The 18889-nt window shown below is 31.7% G+C and overlaps 2 protein-coding genes across 2 annotated transcripts in view; both read left to right on the top strand.

Annotated features, from left to right (window-relative positions):
- The window catches only part of LOC139519895 (erythroid differentiation-related factor 1-like), a 495405-nt gene that overhangs the window by 164640 nt on the left and 311876 nt on the right, over positions 1–18889 (top strand). The window lies entirely within an intron of this gene.
- The window catches only part of LOC139521424 (atrial natriuretic peptide receptor 1-like), a 65583-nt gene that overhangs the window by 33885 nt on the left and 12809 nt on the right, over positions 1–18889 (top strand). Inside the window, exons 15-19 of the mRNA XM_071314899.1 lie at positions 3666–3737; positions 4607–4772; positions 5254–5403; positions 6487–6685; positions 13532–13672. Coding sequence (XP_071171000.1) covers positions 3666–3737; positions 4607–4772; positions 5254–5403; positions 6487–6685; positions 13532–13672 — 728 coding nt within the window. The remainder of the gene's footprint in view (positions 1–3665; positions 3738–4606; positions 4773–5253; positions 5404–6486; positions 6686–13531; positions 13673–18889) is intronic.

Below are 18889 nucleotides of genomic sequence, written 5' to 3'. Positions count from 1 at the left end.
AATATGTTTGGATGAATCTAAATGACAATTGTACTTATATGTCTAAAATGGCTTATATAACACATTTCAGCATCGTTTGTTTACTTGTTTGTGATGATTTTCGGTTTCACAAGCGTGTATTTTCCCGTAAAACGCTTATATTCTGACGTCATAGTTCTATGTAGTCGGGTAGCTTATTCATAAAAGAACATATGACATTGGAGTACGATCGGAACAGCCCAAACACTATATTCATATTTTACCACGGGTGTATACTCAGAGCGTTTGAAGGACGTCATGTTATAATCAGAAACATTCTAGCTTTCACAATATATATCAAGTTACGGATATCTATTAAGTTTTATATCAACATATGGTATATTTCTTTTAACGTCCTGATACACATTTTAAATGAGAACAGTGTCGTAACTGATTATTAAACTTTTCCATCCGATTATATAAAAAAAGAAGACTACAGCAACTTTTTGTGATTGATTAATTGATGAACGAACTACTTTATGAATAAATTTATACATTCATAGTTTACTAAAAAAATACAATACATTATGCAATCCAAATCGGCGTTACATAGTTCAACTTTAACCTGGTGATTAGAAGATTAGTTTTTATTCTGTTATAAGTTTTTTGTAAACATTCGTACATGCACAATGCTAAATTGATATCAACTCGCTAAAGATCACTATGGTACATCTGACGCCTTCATGATGCATAATTTACATACCTTTTATAAAACAGCTTGCTGCTGAATATAAAATGATTATAATTACAAATAAATAATGGAGTGTTGGTCTATGCAGATCGCTTATTTGAATATTAGTTTCCTTTTTGCATTTTTAACTTTAATTGGTGTACTTATATCCGGTTTGCTATAAGATTTCTTAAAAGCTTTTCGAAATAAAAGTTTATCTGCCCTTTTGGTTTGGGCTAGGACAATATCTATTCTCTTTCACTATTTTAAGACACAATTTTGTGTCCCTATATGGCAAACTTAAACTCGTTAAACATATTTAATTTTTATCATCTGCTAATTATCAATTGGGCCGGAACACATAATACATAACCAGAACCAGTCCTGAAAGAAATAATTTATACAACATCCCTTATGAAATATCATCATTTCTTTACTATTAGTTGAACATCGCCAACAAAAGAAATCTTTGATACAAAGTGGCAACTCAAATTAAAATCCCCTCTTGTGACACAACATGGTGAAAATTTTGAAATTTGAGGCAAAAGATGATTGGAGGACACTCTACGATCGGATTGCATCACAATTGGTTATATATAATACTTTTATAAAAATCCTTTCAGTAAACTCACATTTGCTTTTCACTTTCCACCGAAACTACACAATGAAATGTTTGAAACTATAAGTAATTTGTTAGAGGGTATACTATCTTCTATTGAGCAATTAAGTCACAAAGGAGATGATTTAATAAGACTACCTTTTAGCCATTATGTTTGAAAACATATGTTATTTCGAACACAATTCTTTAGATATTACTGTGGATTCATTATTATTCGTTGTATACCAATTTTCGTGCATTTCGTGGGCACAAGTGAACCACGAAATCAAATGTTCAACGAAATACATATTTTAAATAGGTTTTGTATTCGGAGATTGTCAAAACAAAGACATCAAATATCCCCGAATATGCAAGTTTTCAGCAATCCACGAATTAATACTCACGAAAATAAATGAATCCACAGTAGTCAATAGTATCTTATTTGAAGTGTGTAGATTAATACATCCCCCTTTCCAGTTGAAATTACAAAGTTTTTTTTAAAGTATTGAAGAATGTCACAATTTTTTTGCAGCACAAGGGATAATATCATGACCCTTGATCGTTTATCTAGCTTTTAAAGTGAGCGATATAGGTTGTAAAGATTCTGTAGTTCAAGCTATAATTTGATTGTCTTGTTCGTCTAAAAGTTTTGTACTCCCCAACATACAGTAAAGGACATAGAGGTATAGGGGGAGGGTTGAGATCTCACAAACATGTTTAACCCCGCCGCATTTTTGCGCCTGTCCCAAGTCAGGAGCCTCTGGCCTTTGTTAGTCTTGTATTATTTTAATTTTAGTTTCTTGTGTACAATTTGGAAATTAGTATGGCGTTCATTATCACTGAAATAGTATATATTTGTTTAGGGGCCAGTTGAAGGACGCCTCCGGGTGCGGGAATTTCTCGCTACATTGAAGACCTGTTGGTGACCTTCTGCTGTTGTTTTTTTCTATGGTCGGGTTGTTGTCTCTTTGGCACATTCCCCATTTCCATTCTCAATTTTATTGAGTAAGCAACTATTTTATATTCTATTAGGAGTCGCCACATGTTTACTTATAAAAGCTTTTAAAGCAAATCATAACATATAACATCCCAATAGACGGTTTTAACACATAGAGACAAAAAAAATTAGCACAAATAATAATCAAATAAAATCAGTACTCATAAACATTTAATAAAGTAATTATCAGATTGAAATCAAACAGAATATGGACCAAAAGCACTTTTAAAATGTCACATAAGTACATAGATCATGATTTAACGAATTTTAGAAATTACAATTAGCAGCGCGCAATATCATAAGAGTATAGCGAAACAATAATCATGTATCGTTAAGCAGTTGGAAAAATTAAACCAATTCAGTTTTAATTCCCATGTAATTGTTTCATGATTGGTTTCAAAAACGAAGTACAAATCTACGGATTTTCAGAAGTAAGCAGACAGGAATTTGAATTTACGAAATAAAAGAATGATAAAACTATGGTTAATTTTCCAAAAGACAGTTCAAAGGTTTTCCTTTCCGCTTTCGTGCATTCAATTGCCATGAAGCATTTTGATCCTGAATTGAACAAAGTACCAGTAAATTAATGAACTACTGTCTTCCTGGATAGAAGATTTATATTTAGAAATTGTGTGAGTTTGATCAGTTTTATGATCTGCAGAATAACACATTTGTGTATCTTTATATCTAATAGTGAAATTCAACAGAAACACAGAACCTGGTTGAAGGATTGAAAAAAAATTAAGAAAATAAAACACGTTATAAATGTCATGCGTTCTAAGAGCTTTTCTTGATTTACCTTCATCACGAAAGTTCACAGTCGAATATTTGGTAGCCAAGAATATATATATGCAAATCGTAATTTATAAGAGATATAAGGAAAAACCTAATAGAAAATGCATCAAAGATAAACTCTGCCTGAGGGAGTCGAAACGTTAGTTTCATCTATATGACCAAAAAGAACCTACAAAAAATGTTCCGAAATATTGCCTACTGAGCTGATATCGACCCAGTGCTGTAAAAAATAAAACGACATGTTATAAAGTACATGCACCTGAAGTGCTTTTCTGCATTTTTAACTGCATTTGGAACGCTCAAATCTGAATATTTGAAAGCCAATGATGGATATAAGAAGAGCTGAAAGAAGAAAAAAATCAACCTGAGCATAACCAAATTCACCAAACGACAACTTTGCCTGTGGGATTATAAATATTAGTTTCTTTATATTTTCAAAATTTATAAATAGACAATTTTTGAAAGATTATAAATCATTTCAGTACCAAAGCATTGAGTTATTATAAAGGAATATTGCCGATTAATGGAAAAAATATGCATAAAACTCGGAATATAATATACATTACTATGATAATCATGTATTTCAGGATATCATTGCCAATGAGGATATTAAGTTAGATTCCTTGTTTAAATTTTCACTCATAACAGACCTGATAATAGTAAGTATTCAGTAATAATGAATATATCTTTAAACTAAAAAAGGCTAACACTGACACTCACGTTTTCTATGTTTAAAGTTGTTTAACAGACGAATTATCAAAAGTCTTACTCTGAATTTTTATACATTAATGAGTGAATCATTACCTCACCCACCAAAACACAACACAAAAACAACCAAAACGGAGACGCAATGCTTGAATGACAACTGTATACATCTAAACATGCATACTTTTTATCAATTAATATACTCGTTAGCTTAATGAATATAATAACTTCTAAATGCGTAAACAAATGTAGTGAAACAAATTACAAACTTATGATACCTGCTTTTAAAGCTGATTTAGAAATCTATTTGACATAAGTTGAAATCTGGGAAGTTTCTGTAAAAAATAAAATATCCAGCAAACTGATAAATGTTAAACCCATATGTAAAAGCCAGCGGATTCAAAAGTTCTTAAAAGGAAACAACCCTTTACCGTGGATATGATATGAGATGCATTTCATTTGTATATTAAGAAAAAAAATGTACATTTTAACAGTTCAACAATTAACAGCTTGAGATTTCTGTCTTCAACCCTCAGACTTTTCATTGGTTTTCATCGGCTATTTATTGTTATGTACATATGTTACATTTAAGTGGTAAACTTTGAGATTTTGTTGATATTCCATTTCTTTTTTAAATTTCTTTACTTTCCAAAGATTTTCTTACATCTTTTCTATACTAAAAGAGTTTAAATGCCTTGTATTAAACGAACACTCTTTTAAATAACTAATAAGGTAACAAATTTTTTCTTTGTCTTTAAAATTTGTGTATAACTTATTAATTGCGTTACACATTATATAGTTATTTTGTGTTTATTTTTGTCAGGGAATGAACTTCATTCACAATTCATTACTCAAGTTTCTTGGAAATCTAAAGAGTAGTAACTGTGTTATTGATAATCGCTGGGTGTTAAAGGTCACAGACTTTGGATTGGCTAATTTAAATTATTGTTATAGGAACACTAACCCATCAGAATATCAGCGTTTCAGCAGTATGTATGACGATTTAATACGATTGTCAATTTCGTTGGTGTTGTACTGTCTCAATTGTAGTACAGGCACTTTCTGTGATTTTCATATTATAACTCTACAGACACTCAGTGCAAATGTTTTAAAAAGAACCAATCATTTGATCTAACCTCAAATACTATTTAAGTTTTTGTTGGACATATAAATTTAAATTTTATATTCATATCAAATAAGGAATTATGATTTCCAATGCCTTTACAATCACGATTTATCGTCTAATTTTATGAACCATATGTAGAAAAGTACCCTTCACATTCTTATAACAGACATTTTATTACCTAACATTGTAAGTTTAATTGCAAAATATGAATTCATTGTTTAATTGACAAAATAATTCAAAAATCGATGTTATCCTATTAATATTTGTGTCTAGTAAATGAAGAATCTACGCATCGATAGTAAATAGTGTTTGGTTAAAGGTTTCTTCTCGTTCTCTAATTTAAGATCAGTTTTGGACAGCCCCTGAACATGTTACAATGGAAGACAAACCACGTTATGGTTCACAAAAAGGAGACATCTACAGTTTTGGAATTATTCTATATGAAATTATTTTCAGGACAGAACCATACAATACAGATCTTATTTCACCACAAGGTCAGAACTGCATTTTTTTAGATTCCATTTTTACAGCTATTGGAGAAACTGTTCTTTGATTAATACATTATACATTTGCTTCAACAATGAAACAACCCTGGACTAAATATTTCATGATTCTTGAAAATCCGAACAAATTTTAGTGTATCCTTATTTTTCTTATATGGATCATGACTGATCAAACATTTCAAAGAGGTTCTACTTACATTGAGAGTAGAAAAAAACAGATCTTGAAAATTTTGGGTTACAAACTTTTACAAGTACATGAAAGAACACATATACTAGTATTATTTTTAGTTCTACAATTACTAATATAGTGATAAAATTAACGGTACCAATTTCACAGTACAAGATTTGAAATATTAACAGTGATTATCGGTGCCAAACTATTTGAAACCTAAAACCGAACACAAACGTTAAGAGCTGGTACATGAAGTATAGCCAAAACCGAGTTTTGCATAAGGGATATATATTCCTCAACTTACAATGATTTCTTGAGTTTTATATCAGGATGGATGTGACCTATACAATACTGCATGTTATATTGCAAACGAACTTTTATGAAAAAAAAAATGTTTTGTAGGAGAGACAGAGGTTAATTAAAACAATTTAGAGAATGAACGTTAAAAAAAATAAATCAAACCAGAACTGTCTCTTATAAATCTGCAATTTAGACATTTGAAATGAAATCTTAAGTTCAAATCGTAAATATAATCTCTATTGAACCTCACTTCTGGTCGTCTGATATGTTTAGTGAAAAGAATTTTATCAAATAAGTTTTTACCAATTGATTTATATTCACTATAAAATTTTATAAAATAGAGCCGAAAAATACCAAAGGCACATTAAAACTCATAAGTGCAATGAACAAATAACAAGTTGTGTGTCATTATGCCAATGTTGTAGTGTGGTTCTTTACTGAACCAAAGGGGCTGGTGCCCATGCAAAGCATTATAGATGAGAATTTAAACCAATTTAAAATAAAAATATATGTATTGCAATAAGAATTTTGCACTTCAGTGTGTTTCTTTTATAGAAATAAATCTCTTTCTAGAAACATAATATAATTTATTTATCTTTAAGATGTGATTCAGAAAATTCTTGCTTCATCAAATCCCCCATTTCGACCAGATTTAGATGGATATGCGGAACAAAACTTCGACAAAATTCCAGAAATGCAGAAATTAAAACCTCTAATGGAAAACTGTTGGAATGAAAACCCGATCTATCGACCAACTGTGGTGGCCATTAAACAGAGAGTTTCACAGCTTCAAGGTGGAAGGTATTTACCTAAACATTTATTTTATTTATCTAGTTTAGTCAATCAGATGCTTTTTAGTTTTTAGAATGAATATACATTGCACGCAATTCATAATATCGATAATTCACCGACTCGTTTGTTAAAGTATGCGTAAAAAGAAACAAAATATAATGCTCCCATTTTCTGACAAATAAAAATGTCAATCTGAAGCCATAAAATGACAAAAGAGAAGGACAACACCATAGTAAAAACTAACATTTAAAGACCAATTCACAAAACATTACACAGAAAGAAAAGACTGATCAACACAAACACTATCAAATCATGTGGTCGTACTTAAAGTTCAGGAAATGTTATAAGTTACTGTTCAAATAGTGGTATTTATCTTATTGTCCATCGATAGGTGTATTAGGAAACCTTGATTCAATAGTTTCCATGTATTTATAAACCCCAAGGAAGTTACATGAAAGAAAAAAATCCTGTTATAGAGTATCAGCTTCGAAATGTTATACTGTATATGTTCTAAAACTACACAGTTGCTTTGGGTCGTAAATTTAAGTTCTATAATGACCTAGTCTGTTTCCCGGCCGTTATTGAAATTCTTGACAATACTTAATATTTGTATATTCCGAAGGCATACTGAATGTTTTACGGAGGGGACCAACCTAATAATGACCATGACTGTAAGTCTAAAATGCAAGTCAAGATATAAAGCAGAACATTCTGTATCTGTGGTCTCTTTTGTATGGAATTCAATCTGGAAAAGAGGTGCAAAATGATCTAGGTAGTTTTAATACTGTAATCACTAGCCAGTCAACACCAAGGTTGTAAGTTCGAACACCGCTCGTGCGGGTGCACCCGAATCCAATCTTAATTAACTAGGATTGTCAGTTTTCCTATCATTGGTAGCTTCCTCCACTCATTAATAAAAACTGACCGCCTAAAAATAGCTCAAATGTGGTGCTTAAAAGTGGCGTTAAAACACCAACAATCAATAAATCAATCTGGAAAATGTTTCAATATATTCACCATTTTAATTCTTAACTTAATGGACAAAACGTGACGTCGATACTTTATGTTAACTTTTTTCATCTTGCCTATTACGAATAAAAAACCTATTGAAAAACAGAAAATCACATGTTCCCTTAGGAAATATAAGTTCCTCTTGAGAAGAACGGTCATCAATTCATAACAAATATCTTGTGAATAACAATTCAAATGTATCTATAATACTAAAATTACGAGGTCCAATTTGTCAGCCGTCATCGGGTAAAAACGACAAATCAAAGAATTCAACTCTATATAGAACTAATATAGAACAATGGTGTAGATTAAAAATTACACCACTCCATACCCTTTTGTTTTCCAAATTAATATTGCCAATAATTAACAAGTTCCGGGTCGAATCCGATACCGATACCAATAGTATATTCACCTGTTAGCTATTACCTTATCTGTACGTTCCGCGCACCACCAAACGGTGTATTTAGGATTTTGCTATATACACGGGTCATAATCAAAGGGCTGACACTACTAAATTCTATCATTGTCAAATTGTTCCCTATTATAGTTTTATTCAGCAATCAGCAAGACTTTCTAAGATAACTAATATAGGGCAATGCTGTTGATTAAAAAATACTCCATTCCTGGATAGCCAGGACCTTTTGTTTTCCAAATAATTAATATTACCAATAATTGATAAGTTCCAGGTCGACGGGTTCAAACATTTGAAAGCAAAAAAAAAAGTGTGTATCTTATAATCGACATGACTTTATCAGATGACAATACCAATTACTAAAATAAGGCTTAGGCATAGTTAAATACTTTAAGTCAGTCACGGACCCGCGATATCACGGGTGTGTACTTGTAAGATATAAAAGATGTCAGGTTTTAACCACTTTTTTGTTTTGCAAATTATAATTTGTTGCTTCTTAAATAAAATGTATCTGCATTTGCCTATCACGTATTGTACGTATTCGATAGTTTCCTTGTTTACGAATGGTCCGAAACCTGGCTCTTCAAATGATGTAATTTAAAAGGATAAACGTATCTAAAAACCTTGTATCATACAGATAGCAGACTTCTTAGGAAGGAAAAAACAAGTTTGCACTATCCTTTACGTTCACCTTTCACTTTATAGAAGGTGTTCTTTCACTTAATAATTCAAAGTTTGGTGACTATGTTGAACGCATCATTATCATGATATAAATGATAGACCAGATACTGTTTAGCCTACTTCTTATCTTGACTAATATCTAGAAATCAACAAGAGGGGCGGCTGAACGATAAAACTAACGACAACAGTGATGACTGTGAACTTTCATTTCTATAAAATTACATTGCATGTATGTTTCATTATGTTTGATTGTTTTGATTGGCTAACAGCAATCTTCCGTCATTCTGAAATTGACCTTTATTTCTAAATGAAATGTAATATTCATGATGACACGAGCTTCCACAACAAATTGCACAGGTAATTAAAATAAAAACTTGATATAAATAGTGTTCCTAGCAACAAGTGTAATCATGAGTATTGAACGCTGCTTTATGAAATTTCATAGGGTTGTAATAGCATTGACCGTGTGCACAATTTTACAAACTGTGCTTTAGTTATAAATTAAAAACAAGAATGTGTCCAAAGTACACGGATGCCACACTCGCACTATCATTTTCCAAATTCAATGGACCGTGAAAATTGGTTAAAAAAATAATATGGCATTAAAATTAGAAAGATCATATCATAGGGAACAAGTGTACTAAGTTTCAAGTTGATTGGACTTCAGCTTCATCCAAAACTACCGTGACCAAAAACTTTAACCTGAAACTCGCACTTTCATTTTCTATGTTCAGTGGACCGTGAAATTGGGGTCAAAAGTCTAATTTGGCTTTAGAATTAGAAAGATCATATCATAAGTAACAGGTGTACTAAGTTTCAAGTTGATTGGACTTCAGCTTCATCAAAAACTACCTTGACCAAAAACTTTAACCTGAAGCGGGACAGACGGACGGACGAACGAACAGACGGACGGGCGAACGGACGGACGCACAGACCAGAAAACATAATGCCCCTCTACTATCGTAGGTGGGGCATAAAAAGAAGCATTTAATTCTTGAGAAGCAACGTTCCACAGGCGCATGCATATCTTGCAGTCGAAACGATATTCCACGTTTGTATTTCCTATCATGATTTCCATGTAGAGTGTTTCTGCTCATAAGGAACCTGTTAAAGAAAGAGATCAAGTGGTGAAGTGGAAATCATCCCTCCGTGAATTTGACAGACGCCATAATGAGTTGGTTGACCGTTATGGAATATCTGTTTCACGATGGATATGTTCCAATTGTCTAACCAAAATCCTGTCATCTTTTCCCCGATTGTGTCCTTCAGAATGAGATTCACTATCGGGTTTGTACTTAGGTAGCAATACACAGTTTGGAGTTTAGTTTCGCATTTTGGCCCCTTTGGATTTTTCAAATAGGAAAGTTATTGTGTAATAAAATTAATTTTTAGACAGCTGAGTGCTAATTTAGCATTCAAAGATGGTGTATAAGAGCATCAAGATTATTTTTTACATGTTGGTGGGCTGTTTTCTGTTTGCCATCCGTATTTTCATAGCTAGATCGGCCATCGGTCCAGAAATTAATGTAATGTTTCCAAACACTTTTTTTTCTACACGAAGTTTTTGGCGCAATTTTACAAAAAAATGAGATGAAAGACATATGATTTTCATTGGATTTGCTGAATGATATATGTACACAGTTTCAGAAAAGGTATTACTTCAAGCGATTGAAATTCTACTTTTAGCCAAATTTTGGGGAAATATGGGACATCTTTTCCCCCCTTTTTGCAATATTTTATAACAAATAAATGCAGATTGTTGCCATGGATACACTCAAAAGAAATTATATTTTACCATTTTATATACTGGATATAAAATCTATGGAAGATTCTGATTACATACATATGCCCATATATGACACAAACAGTAGCTTGATATTGCAAGAAAGCAATGAAAAGGGGATGGTAAAATTTATAAGGGCAAATTTTAATATTTTTTCCTAACTGTTTATTGCTACCTTATGGCATACTTACCAAGCTCAGAATTGTATAATTTAAGACTTTTCATGCCACAAATCTATTGATATTTAGATTCTAAATCAACTTCTGAGGAAATTAAGTGTTTAAGAATGACAATACATGTTAATTTTATTGTTTACAGTCCTTAGCAACCAAAATTAGACATTTTGACACAAGGCTTATATTTGTACTCTGTCGGCTTAACTCTTGCTTCTGATGGATTGGGCTGCATGTAGTTGCCTAAGTATTGAACGCGTTGGTTTTTTTCTTGCGAATATATCAAATTATTGTTTTAATCAAGATTTCATGTTACATTTTGGCATATTTTAAATGTATAGTTAAATCAGAAGTAAGAAATTGATTCCCTATCACCAAGTTTTTTAATCAAGTCTTTGGTATGCAATAAGCATAAAGATTAACATTTTTATGCTTGAAATTGCTAAATTTTGTACTATTTTGCATCATCAGAGATCTTATTAAGATTTTCAACATTAAAAAACTGACAAAAGAGGTATAGTTTTTAAGATTTTGCTAAAAATTGAGGTAGAGACAAGATTTTACACTTTGACTTGGCACCTTTCTTAAAAATCAGTTTTTGTCGCGTTTCAGTGTCAACTGCTAACCTTCATAAAATATTCATTACTCAACCAATTTTCAAAAATAAAAGGCCATTTTGCTCGATTTAGCTAGCAGAACACAGAAAATAAGTTAAAAGGGAGTATTTGAAAAAAATATTTACTATTAAGGTAGCAATACACAGTTTGGAGTTTAGTTTCGCATTTTGGCCCCTTTGGATTTTTCAAATAGGAAAGTTATCTTGTAATAAAATTCATTTTTAGACAGCTGAGTGCTAATTTAGCCTTCAAAGATGGTGTATAAGAGCATCAAGATTATTTTTTACATGTTGGTGGGCTGTTTTCTGTTTGACAATCCGTATTTTCATAGCTAGATCGGCCATCGGTCCAGAAATTAATGTAATGTTTCCAAACACATTGTTTTTCTACACGAAGTTTTTGACGCAATTTTACAAAAAAATGAGATGAAAGACATATGATTTTCATTGGATTTGCTGAATGATATATGTACACAGTTTCAGAAAAGGTATAACTTCAAGCGATTGAAATTCTACTTTTAGCCAAATTTTGGGGAAATATGGGACATCTTTTCCCCCCTTTTTGCAATATTTTATAACAAATAAATGCAGATTGTTGTCATGGATACACTCAAAAGAAATTATATTTTACCATTTTATATACTGGATATAAAATCTATGGAAGATTCTGATTACATACATATGCCCATATATGACACAAACAGTAAGCTTGATATTGCAAGAAAGCAATGAAAAAGGGATGGTAAAATTTATAAGGGCAAATTTTAATATTTTTCCTAACTGTTTATTGCTACCTTACATTGGCAACACGATGGGGCAAACTGTGGGCAGGATCTGCTTTCCCTTCCGGCGCACATGAGATCATCCCCAGTATTTGATGGGGTTCGTAATGCTCTGTCTTTAGTTTTCTATGTTTTGTTTTGTGTACGGTGTTTGTCTTTAATTTTTCTTTACTTGCCATGGCGTAGCATGTCTATCTTTTGTCATAAAAAATCATAATATCAAATAAAAATAGTAGATTTAGCTATCAAAATACTTATATTTGAACAAAGAAACATATATTTTTATTGGAAAATTGTTTTATCGTTAATTAAGCTTTAATTAAAAATTGTTTGATAGCCCCTCTCTGTGATTAGTGTAAGATTGCTCTGGTTAATGTTATCGACATTTGATCATTATGGGGATAAAATATAATTCGATTTCAATTTGTAGTCTTTTAAAAAAATGATAAAAATGTTTTATTTAGGTTTCTATCATTTTCACTGTTTAAAGTTTCCGGAACAAAATGGTGGTACTGTTAAATTTCTCACCACACGTAGATTTTTAATGATGATGACGAGGGTGGTTATACACGACATTGCAAGGGCAGGATATTTAAGAGTAACAAGACACTATTTATAAAATAATAAAATAATTCTTTATAGTGTAATGTATTATTTAAGCGTTTCAAAACAACTAAATAAAATTATATATATACATAAATGTCTTTAATAAACTAATGATAAATACTTAGATCTAGATTTTACAGATTTTGTATTGATTTAAAGTTCAATGAAGTAACTATACGTAAAAATGAAATTAGGATCCGATTCAAGGGAGACAACCAGCTCGTTTACTTTTTGGAATTGAACATAGTACAAAGGGATGTCACTCTTGTAAACGAAAGAGACATAAATCAAATTCAATATCATAAAATGTGTTCTCCAGCTTCAATGACGATTCTAAATGATCAATATAACAGTTGTAAATCTATAAGATAGGGACAGCTAATGGATGCTTACCCAAAGTGAAATATATTTGTTTTAATTTTGTAGCTCATAAATGACGTGATTACACATTGATATAAATAATAGTGTTGTTAAATATTATATACCTCTAACAGTAAAAGACACAATACAGATCGTATGCTTGCATCAACTTACCCAAATAAAGATTCATCCAAAGCCTAAAAATATGACATTGTTTATGTTTTTATCCGTGTCGGAATTTTAATATAATATTTTCTGGTCAAGATTTGACTAAATATCAAAATCCATATATCGTCAGGTAAAAACGCTACTGGTGATGGGCAGTATCAGTTTTTTTCGACATTTTTGTTTGAAAGTCCCTCTGCTATATTTCGTCTCTCTCTCTTAGCCTTTGGGTAGTGTCATACAATTTTGTTTATGTATCATTCAAGAAAGACGAATATTGTTGATAATATGATAAAAATCTTGGAGAAATACGCTAACAACTTAGAAGAAATAGTTGAAGTAAGAACTGAAGCCTTGATCGAAGAGAAGAAGAAAACGGATAGATTATTATATCAAATGCTACCGTCGTAAGTACATTGATCCTTATCTTAATTTATCAATTAGATGTCTTTTGAAAAACATAAAATTAAAAAATGTCATATAAGCATGAAGTACAAACATTGTCAGCATATATTATATAGAAGTGAAATGTTCACGTAAAATATCTAAGGACAAGTCCAGGTATGAAACATATACACATCAAGGTGAAAATTAAAACTTTAAGAACTGTATAAACTGTAAACAGTGTATGATCAAATGGATCAGGGGTGTTACCACGGTAAATACATTCGTACTTCACTGTATGTATGCATTTAGGTACATTCCAAACCACCAAAAAAGGACATAGTGGAAGACATTAGAGACATGTCACTTCACTGTAACTATTAGTTGAGTCGTGACATCTATATATTTTGAATATTCACAATACAGTCCGTCGTCATTAACTCTTGTATATATTTTAAAGTGTACAAGCTTTGGTAAATCTTTTAAACTGACATACGTGAGCAGCATAGGATGTGGGAGATAATATGTGATTATTAAAGGTTGAGAAGTTGACAATAGGGAAACTTAAATAATCAATTTCGTAATTTATCTAAGTTTAAAGTTGTCTTTAACAACCGATTTGAATAAACATACTCGACATGAAGAAGAATTTTGGCATTTGTAAGTTTTGTATGATTTTTAATTTTAGTTTCTTGTGCATTGAAGACCCATTGGTGCCCTTCGGCTGTTGTCAGCTCTATTGTCGGGTTGTTGTCTCTTTGACACATTCCCCATTTCCATTCTCAATTTTATTATGTCATAGAATATCTATTATTACGAATTTAGAGGAATATGTGAGAAAAAAAGTCATAATGCTCTTTAATTGTTTCTCAAATCATAATGAGTTTGATAAATACACGTTAATTACATAAGTGTTAGTGTCTATTGTAATTTCTAGCCGTATGAATTCTGAATACTGCAATCACTATTATAAAATCATCAGCGAAACAGTTTCCACCAAAAAAAAATACATAAATATAAGAAGATGTGGTATAAGTGCCAATGAGAGAACTCTCCATCCAAGTTAACCATTATAGTCAAAGTACGGTCTTCAACACGGAGCCTAGGCTCACAGCAAGCTATAAAGGGCCCCAAAAATGATTAGTGTAAAACCATTCAAACGCAAAAACAAACGGTATAATCCATATAAAAAAATGAGAAACCCGAAATACTTATGAATAAAGGCAACAGTAGTATACCGCTGTTCAAAACTCATAAATCCATGGACAAAAAACTAAATCGGGGTAACAAACTAAAACCGAGGGAAACGCATTAAATATAAGAGGAGAACAACGACATAACACTAAAATGTAACACACATAGAAAAAATCCCACGAGAATAACAAATATAACATATATATATAACATCAAAACCAAATACATGAATTTGGGATAGACAAGTACCGTGACACGTCTTATCGCAATGTGAATTTACACTCAAAAATAAGAGAAAACAAACGACACAACGTTATAATGTAATACACACAGAAACGAACTATAATATAACAATGGCCATATTCCTGACTTGGTACAGGGCATTTTTAAAGGAAAAAATAGTGGGTTGAACCTGGTTTTGTGGCATGCCAAACCTCGCACTTTTATGGCCATGTGAAATATAACATCAAAATGACAACACAGGACTACAATATAAATAAATTGGAGAACACAAATGACAAAGAATCACACGAACAACAGCCAACAAAAGGCAACAAGTTCAAAATTTTAATACGCCAGAAGTGTATTTTGTCCACACAAGACCTACGTGTGACGCCCAGATACAAAAGTTTGAAAGCCGAAACGAGTACAAAGTTGAACAGCATCGAGGACCAAAACATCAAAAAGAACCACATCAACAAATGACAACTACAGAACATCAGATTCCTGACTTAAGACAGGTGCAAACAATTGAAGCGGGTTTAATATTCTAATAGGTACCACCAATTTCTTAATTTCGCTCTGAAACTCGAATTAGTTCACGACCTAGTTATATAAAAACGTTAAACATTTATCTTTATTTTGCTGTAAAATTAAATAAACTAATCACTGTACATATGGTCATTAAATGTGTGAGGGTTTACTACTCCTGCACTAGAACAAACCACCCCTGTATCATCTTTTTAGATTTACACAGAATTGAAGGGGTATTTATTCTCTACAGTTTGCAATTTTGTCGAAATCTATTTAAAGTTTATAGTAGTTGTCTCGCTTTTATCATTTTTATGCTGAAGACATTATCTTTCAATTAATTCAATTGAGGTCTGGAGCTGGCATGTCAATAACTGCTAGTAATCCTTTGTTTATTTGTGTATCATTGTCATTTTGCTTTGTTTCTTTCGTTATCGATTCTGACATAGGACTCGGACTTCTTTTAAATCGAGTTTTATTGTACGTATTGTTGTGTGTGGTTTTTTTTTACACTGGCTAGAGGTATAAGAGGACGGTTGAGATATCACAAAACATGTTAGACCCCGCATCATTTTACGTCTGTCCCAAGTTAGGAGCCTCCGATCTTTGTCAGTTTTGTATCATTTGTAATTTTATTTCATTTATATGTTTTATCGTTTAGTATGAGGTCCTTTATCACTCAACTAGTCACATTTTTGTTAAGGCACCATGCATCAGGATGCGGGATTTATTCGCTGTGTTGAAGACCTATTGGTGGCTTTGGTTGTTTTCTGTTCTTTGGTCGGGTTGTTGAATCTTTGACACATTCACCATTTCCATTCTCAATTTTATTTTAAAAGCTCTACAACATAAGGACAGTTTCGCAGGCATTTTTCAGAACGCATATGCTTTGCTGGGCATAGCTTAATTTTTTTCATGAATACTGTCATGAATAAAACTAGAGCTTTTTCGGTCGATTATTTTTGTACAAAAATAAAAACATGGTTGCTTTATGACATATTTAGCTGACATTGATAATTTTTTTTCCTGATAAGATCAGTATTAATCAGCACGTTTTGTGCTGACATGAATTATCATTGATATTGTTATATTTATAAATTAACTGTTTACAAAATTTAGATTTTTTTGAAATACTAAGGCTTTTCTACCTCAGGCATAGATTACCTTAGCTGTATTTGGCAACACTTTTAGGAATTTTGGATCTCAATGCTCTTCAACTTCGTACTATATTTGGCATTTTAAACTTTTTTGGATTTGTGCTTCACTGATGAGTCTTTTGTAGACGAAACGCATCTGGCGTATATAAAAAATTTAGTCCTGGTATCTCTGATGAGTTTATTTGCATGAGAGCTCTTACATAGTTGGTAATACTTAGATTTACAATAAGATCTCTTATAATTCTGTTTTTGAGATACTATCTTTTTTGTGTTGTTTGATCCTTAACTATACCTTCTTGCAGTGTTTGCACATTATACGTATTTCTTTAAAACTGCTAACTTATCGCAACTAAACATGTTTTTACCTTCAGCTTCAAAAATTCAAACGATCTGAAATTTATACATTCCTTGCGACGTTTTTATGATCGTCAAAAAATGCGAAATAATGGGATTCAAAAAATATGATGAAGATCTTGCGATATTTCTATAACTGCAAAGAAAAGCGAGAAAAAAGAAAAGAAAAGGGTTCGCATAAAAAGGATCATTGTTTTTTTTAATTTTGATACCTTTTGTATGCAGCACTTACTGAAAATATTCAATGCTTATCTTTTTAACTCTAAACCAGCTTTTAGAGTAAAAATTCTGGTTTAGCGTAAAAATATAAATCCTGGTCTTCTAGCTTTATGTTCATCTTTTCTACTGATATAATAACTAGAATCATGCAAAAAGACTTAAGAAAAGGGCTTGCAAGTTCATCTTACAAATATGACACTTTTTTAGACCACAAAAAAAGCACGCGCAAAACATGTTGCAAAGAATTGTGACCTGTGAAATTGTTGTCGCGCATTAAAACCACCATAGGCACTTTCAAAAGTTGTCACATATTTTTAGTCTACATCAGACCCTACTCGTAGACTAGAAGACTAAAATTGTGCACAAAGTAAAAGAGTATTGCCTGCATAAAATCCAAATAGTTGTGCTAAATACGGCGTACTCCATCTATGCTTTTGCGATAGAAGAACCTTGGTGTTTCGAGTAATTCAAAATTTCATAAATAGAAATTCATGGAAAACAATTATCAGATTATATATCCGTACGTATATCTGTTCGGAATCAATATGGTTTCATCAGATTTGCACTTTCGTTTTTTTCAAATTTAATAAAGTTTTAAAGCAATATTCTTCATTGAAGCAAGTATGTGTTTGACAAGTGTACGTAACTAGTGACATTCGTTTTCTGCAAGTCTTATATAAACCAATGGTTTATACTGCATGACAGTACATTCGTGTTTTTTTAGTATTACGAATACTCAATCAAAATTGTTATTTCAGACCAGAATCATAAATCAAGAATACATAGTTATCAAAAGTACCAGGATTATGACGCGCGTTTTGTCTTCATAGAGATTTCCAATAAAATTACTTTACTCGACATAACCGACCTAACTCAACGTATTTCGTCCTACTGCATTGAAGCATGACGGAGGGGAGCATACACTGCATGCATGTTTTGCTCTTTGAACACGCATTGTTTGCTGGAATATACCTTCAGTAAAAATCAACCCCAACTAATTTTTTTACTCTTTAAATATTTTGTCATTAAACTTTGAATGATTTTATTGACACAAATAATATAATGGAACAAGTAAATTAGCAACTTGTAATCAAACACACTCATCATTTCTTGTCATTTCACTTGACCCATATTTTAGTTCTTCTCAAATTATGAATTTTAAAAACTACCGAGACGAAATTTAGCATGCAAATATTAAAATAACGAAATCCGAAGCGAGAAGGTTGCCTTTTTATTGTTTTAAAAAGATTTAACGTTTAAAGTAGATTCCAACACACCCGAATGTAAAAGGTGTACTCGACTTTTAAAACAAAATAATATTTTTCTATAATTTAATTGAAGATAATTTGATGTGGGCAGAAATTCATATCAATGATATATTTTCAAAAGTATTTTTTCGTCTTTACCTATACCAAATTATGGGGCAAGGTTTGTGTTTAAGTATACCTAAACTTGCATCCGAGGATACAGGGGTAGAGGGCGTACTCCCCATTTTCGATGCCTAAATAAGTTTTAAAATCTCAGGTTTTCAATGGTGTAACAGTACGAAATAGTTGATCAATATTA

This window comes from Mytilus edulis, chromosome 4, assembly GCF_963676685.1.
Source record: "Mytilus edulis chromosome 4, xbMytEdul2.2, whole genome shotgun sequence".
In the NCBI taxonomy this organism is placed as follows: domain Eukaryota; kingdom Metazoa; phylum Mollusca; class Bivalvia; order Mytilida; family Mytilidae; genus Mytilus; species Mytilus edulis.
Note: the sequence above shows the minus strand (reverse complement) of the source record. Positions and strands in the feature narration are given on the sequence as shown.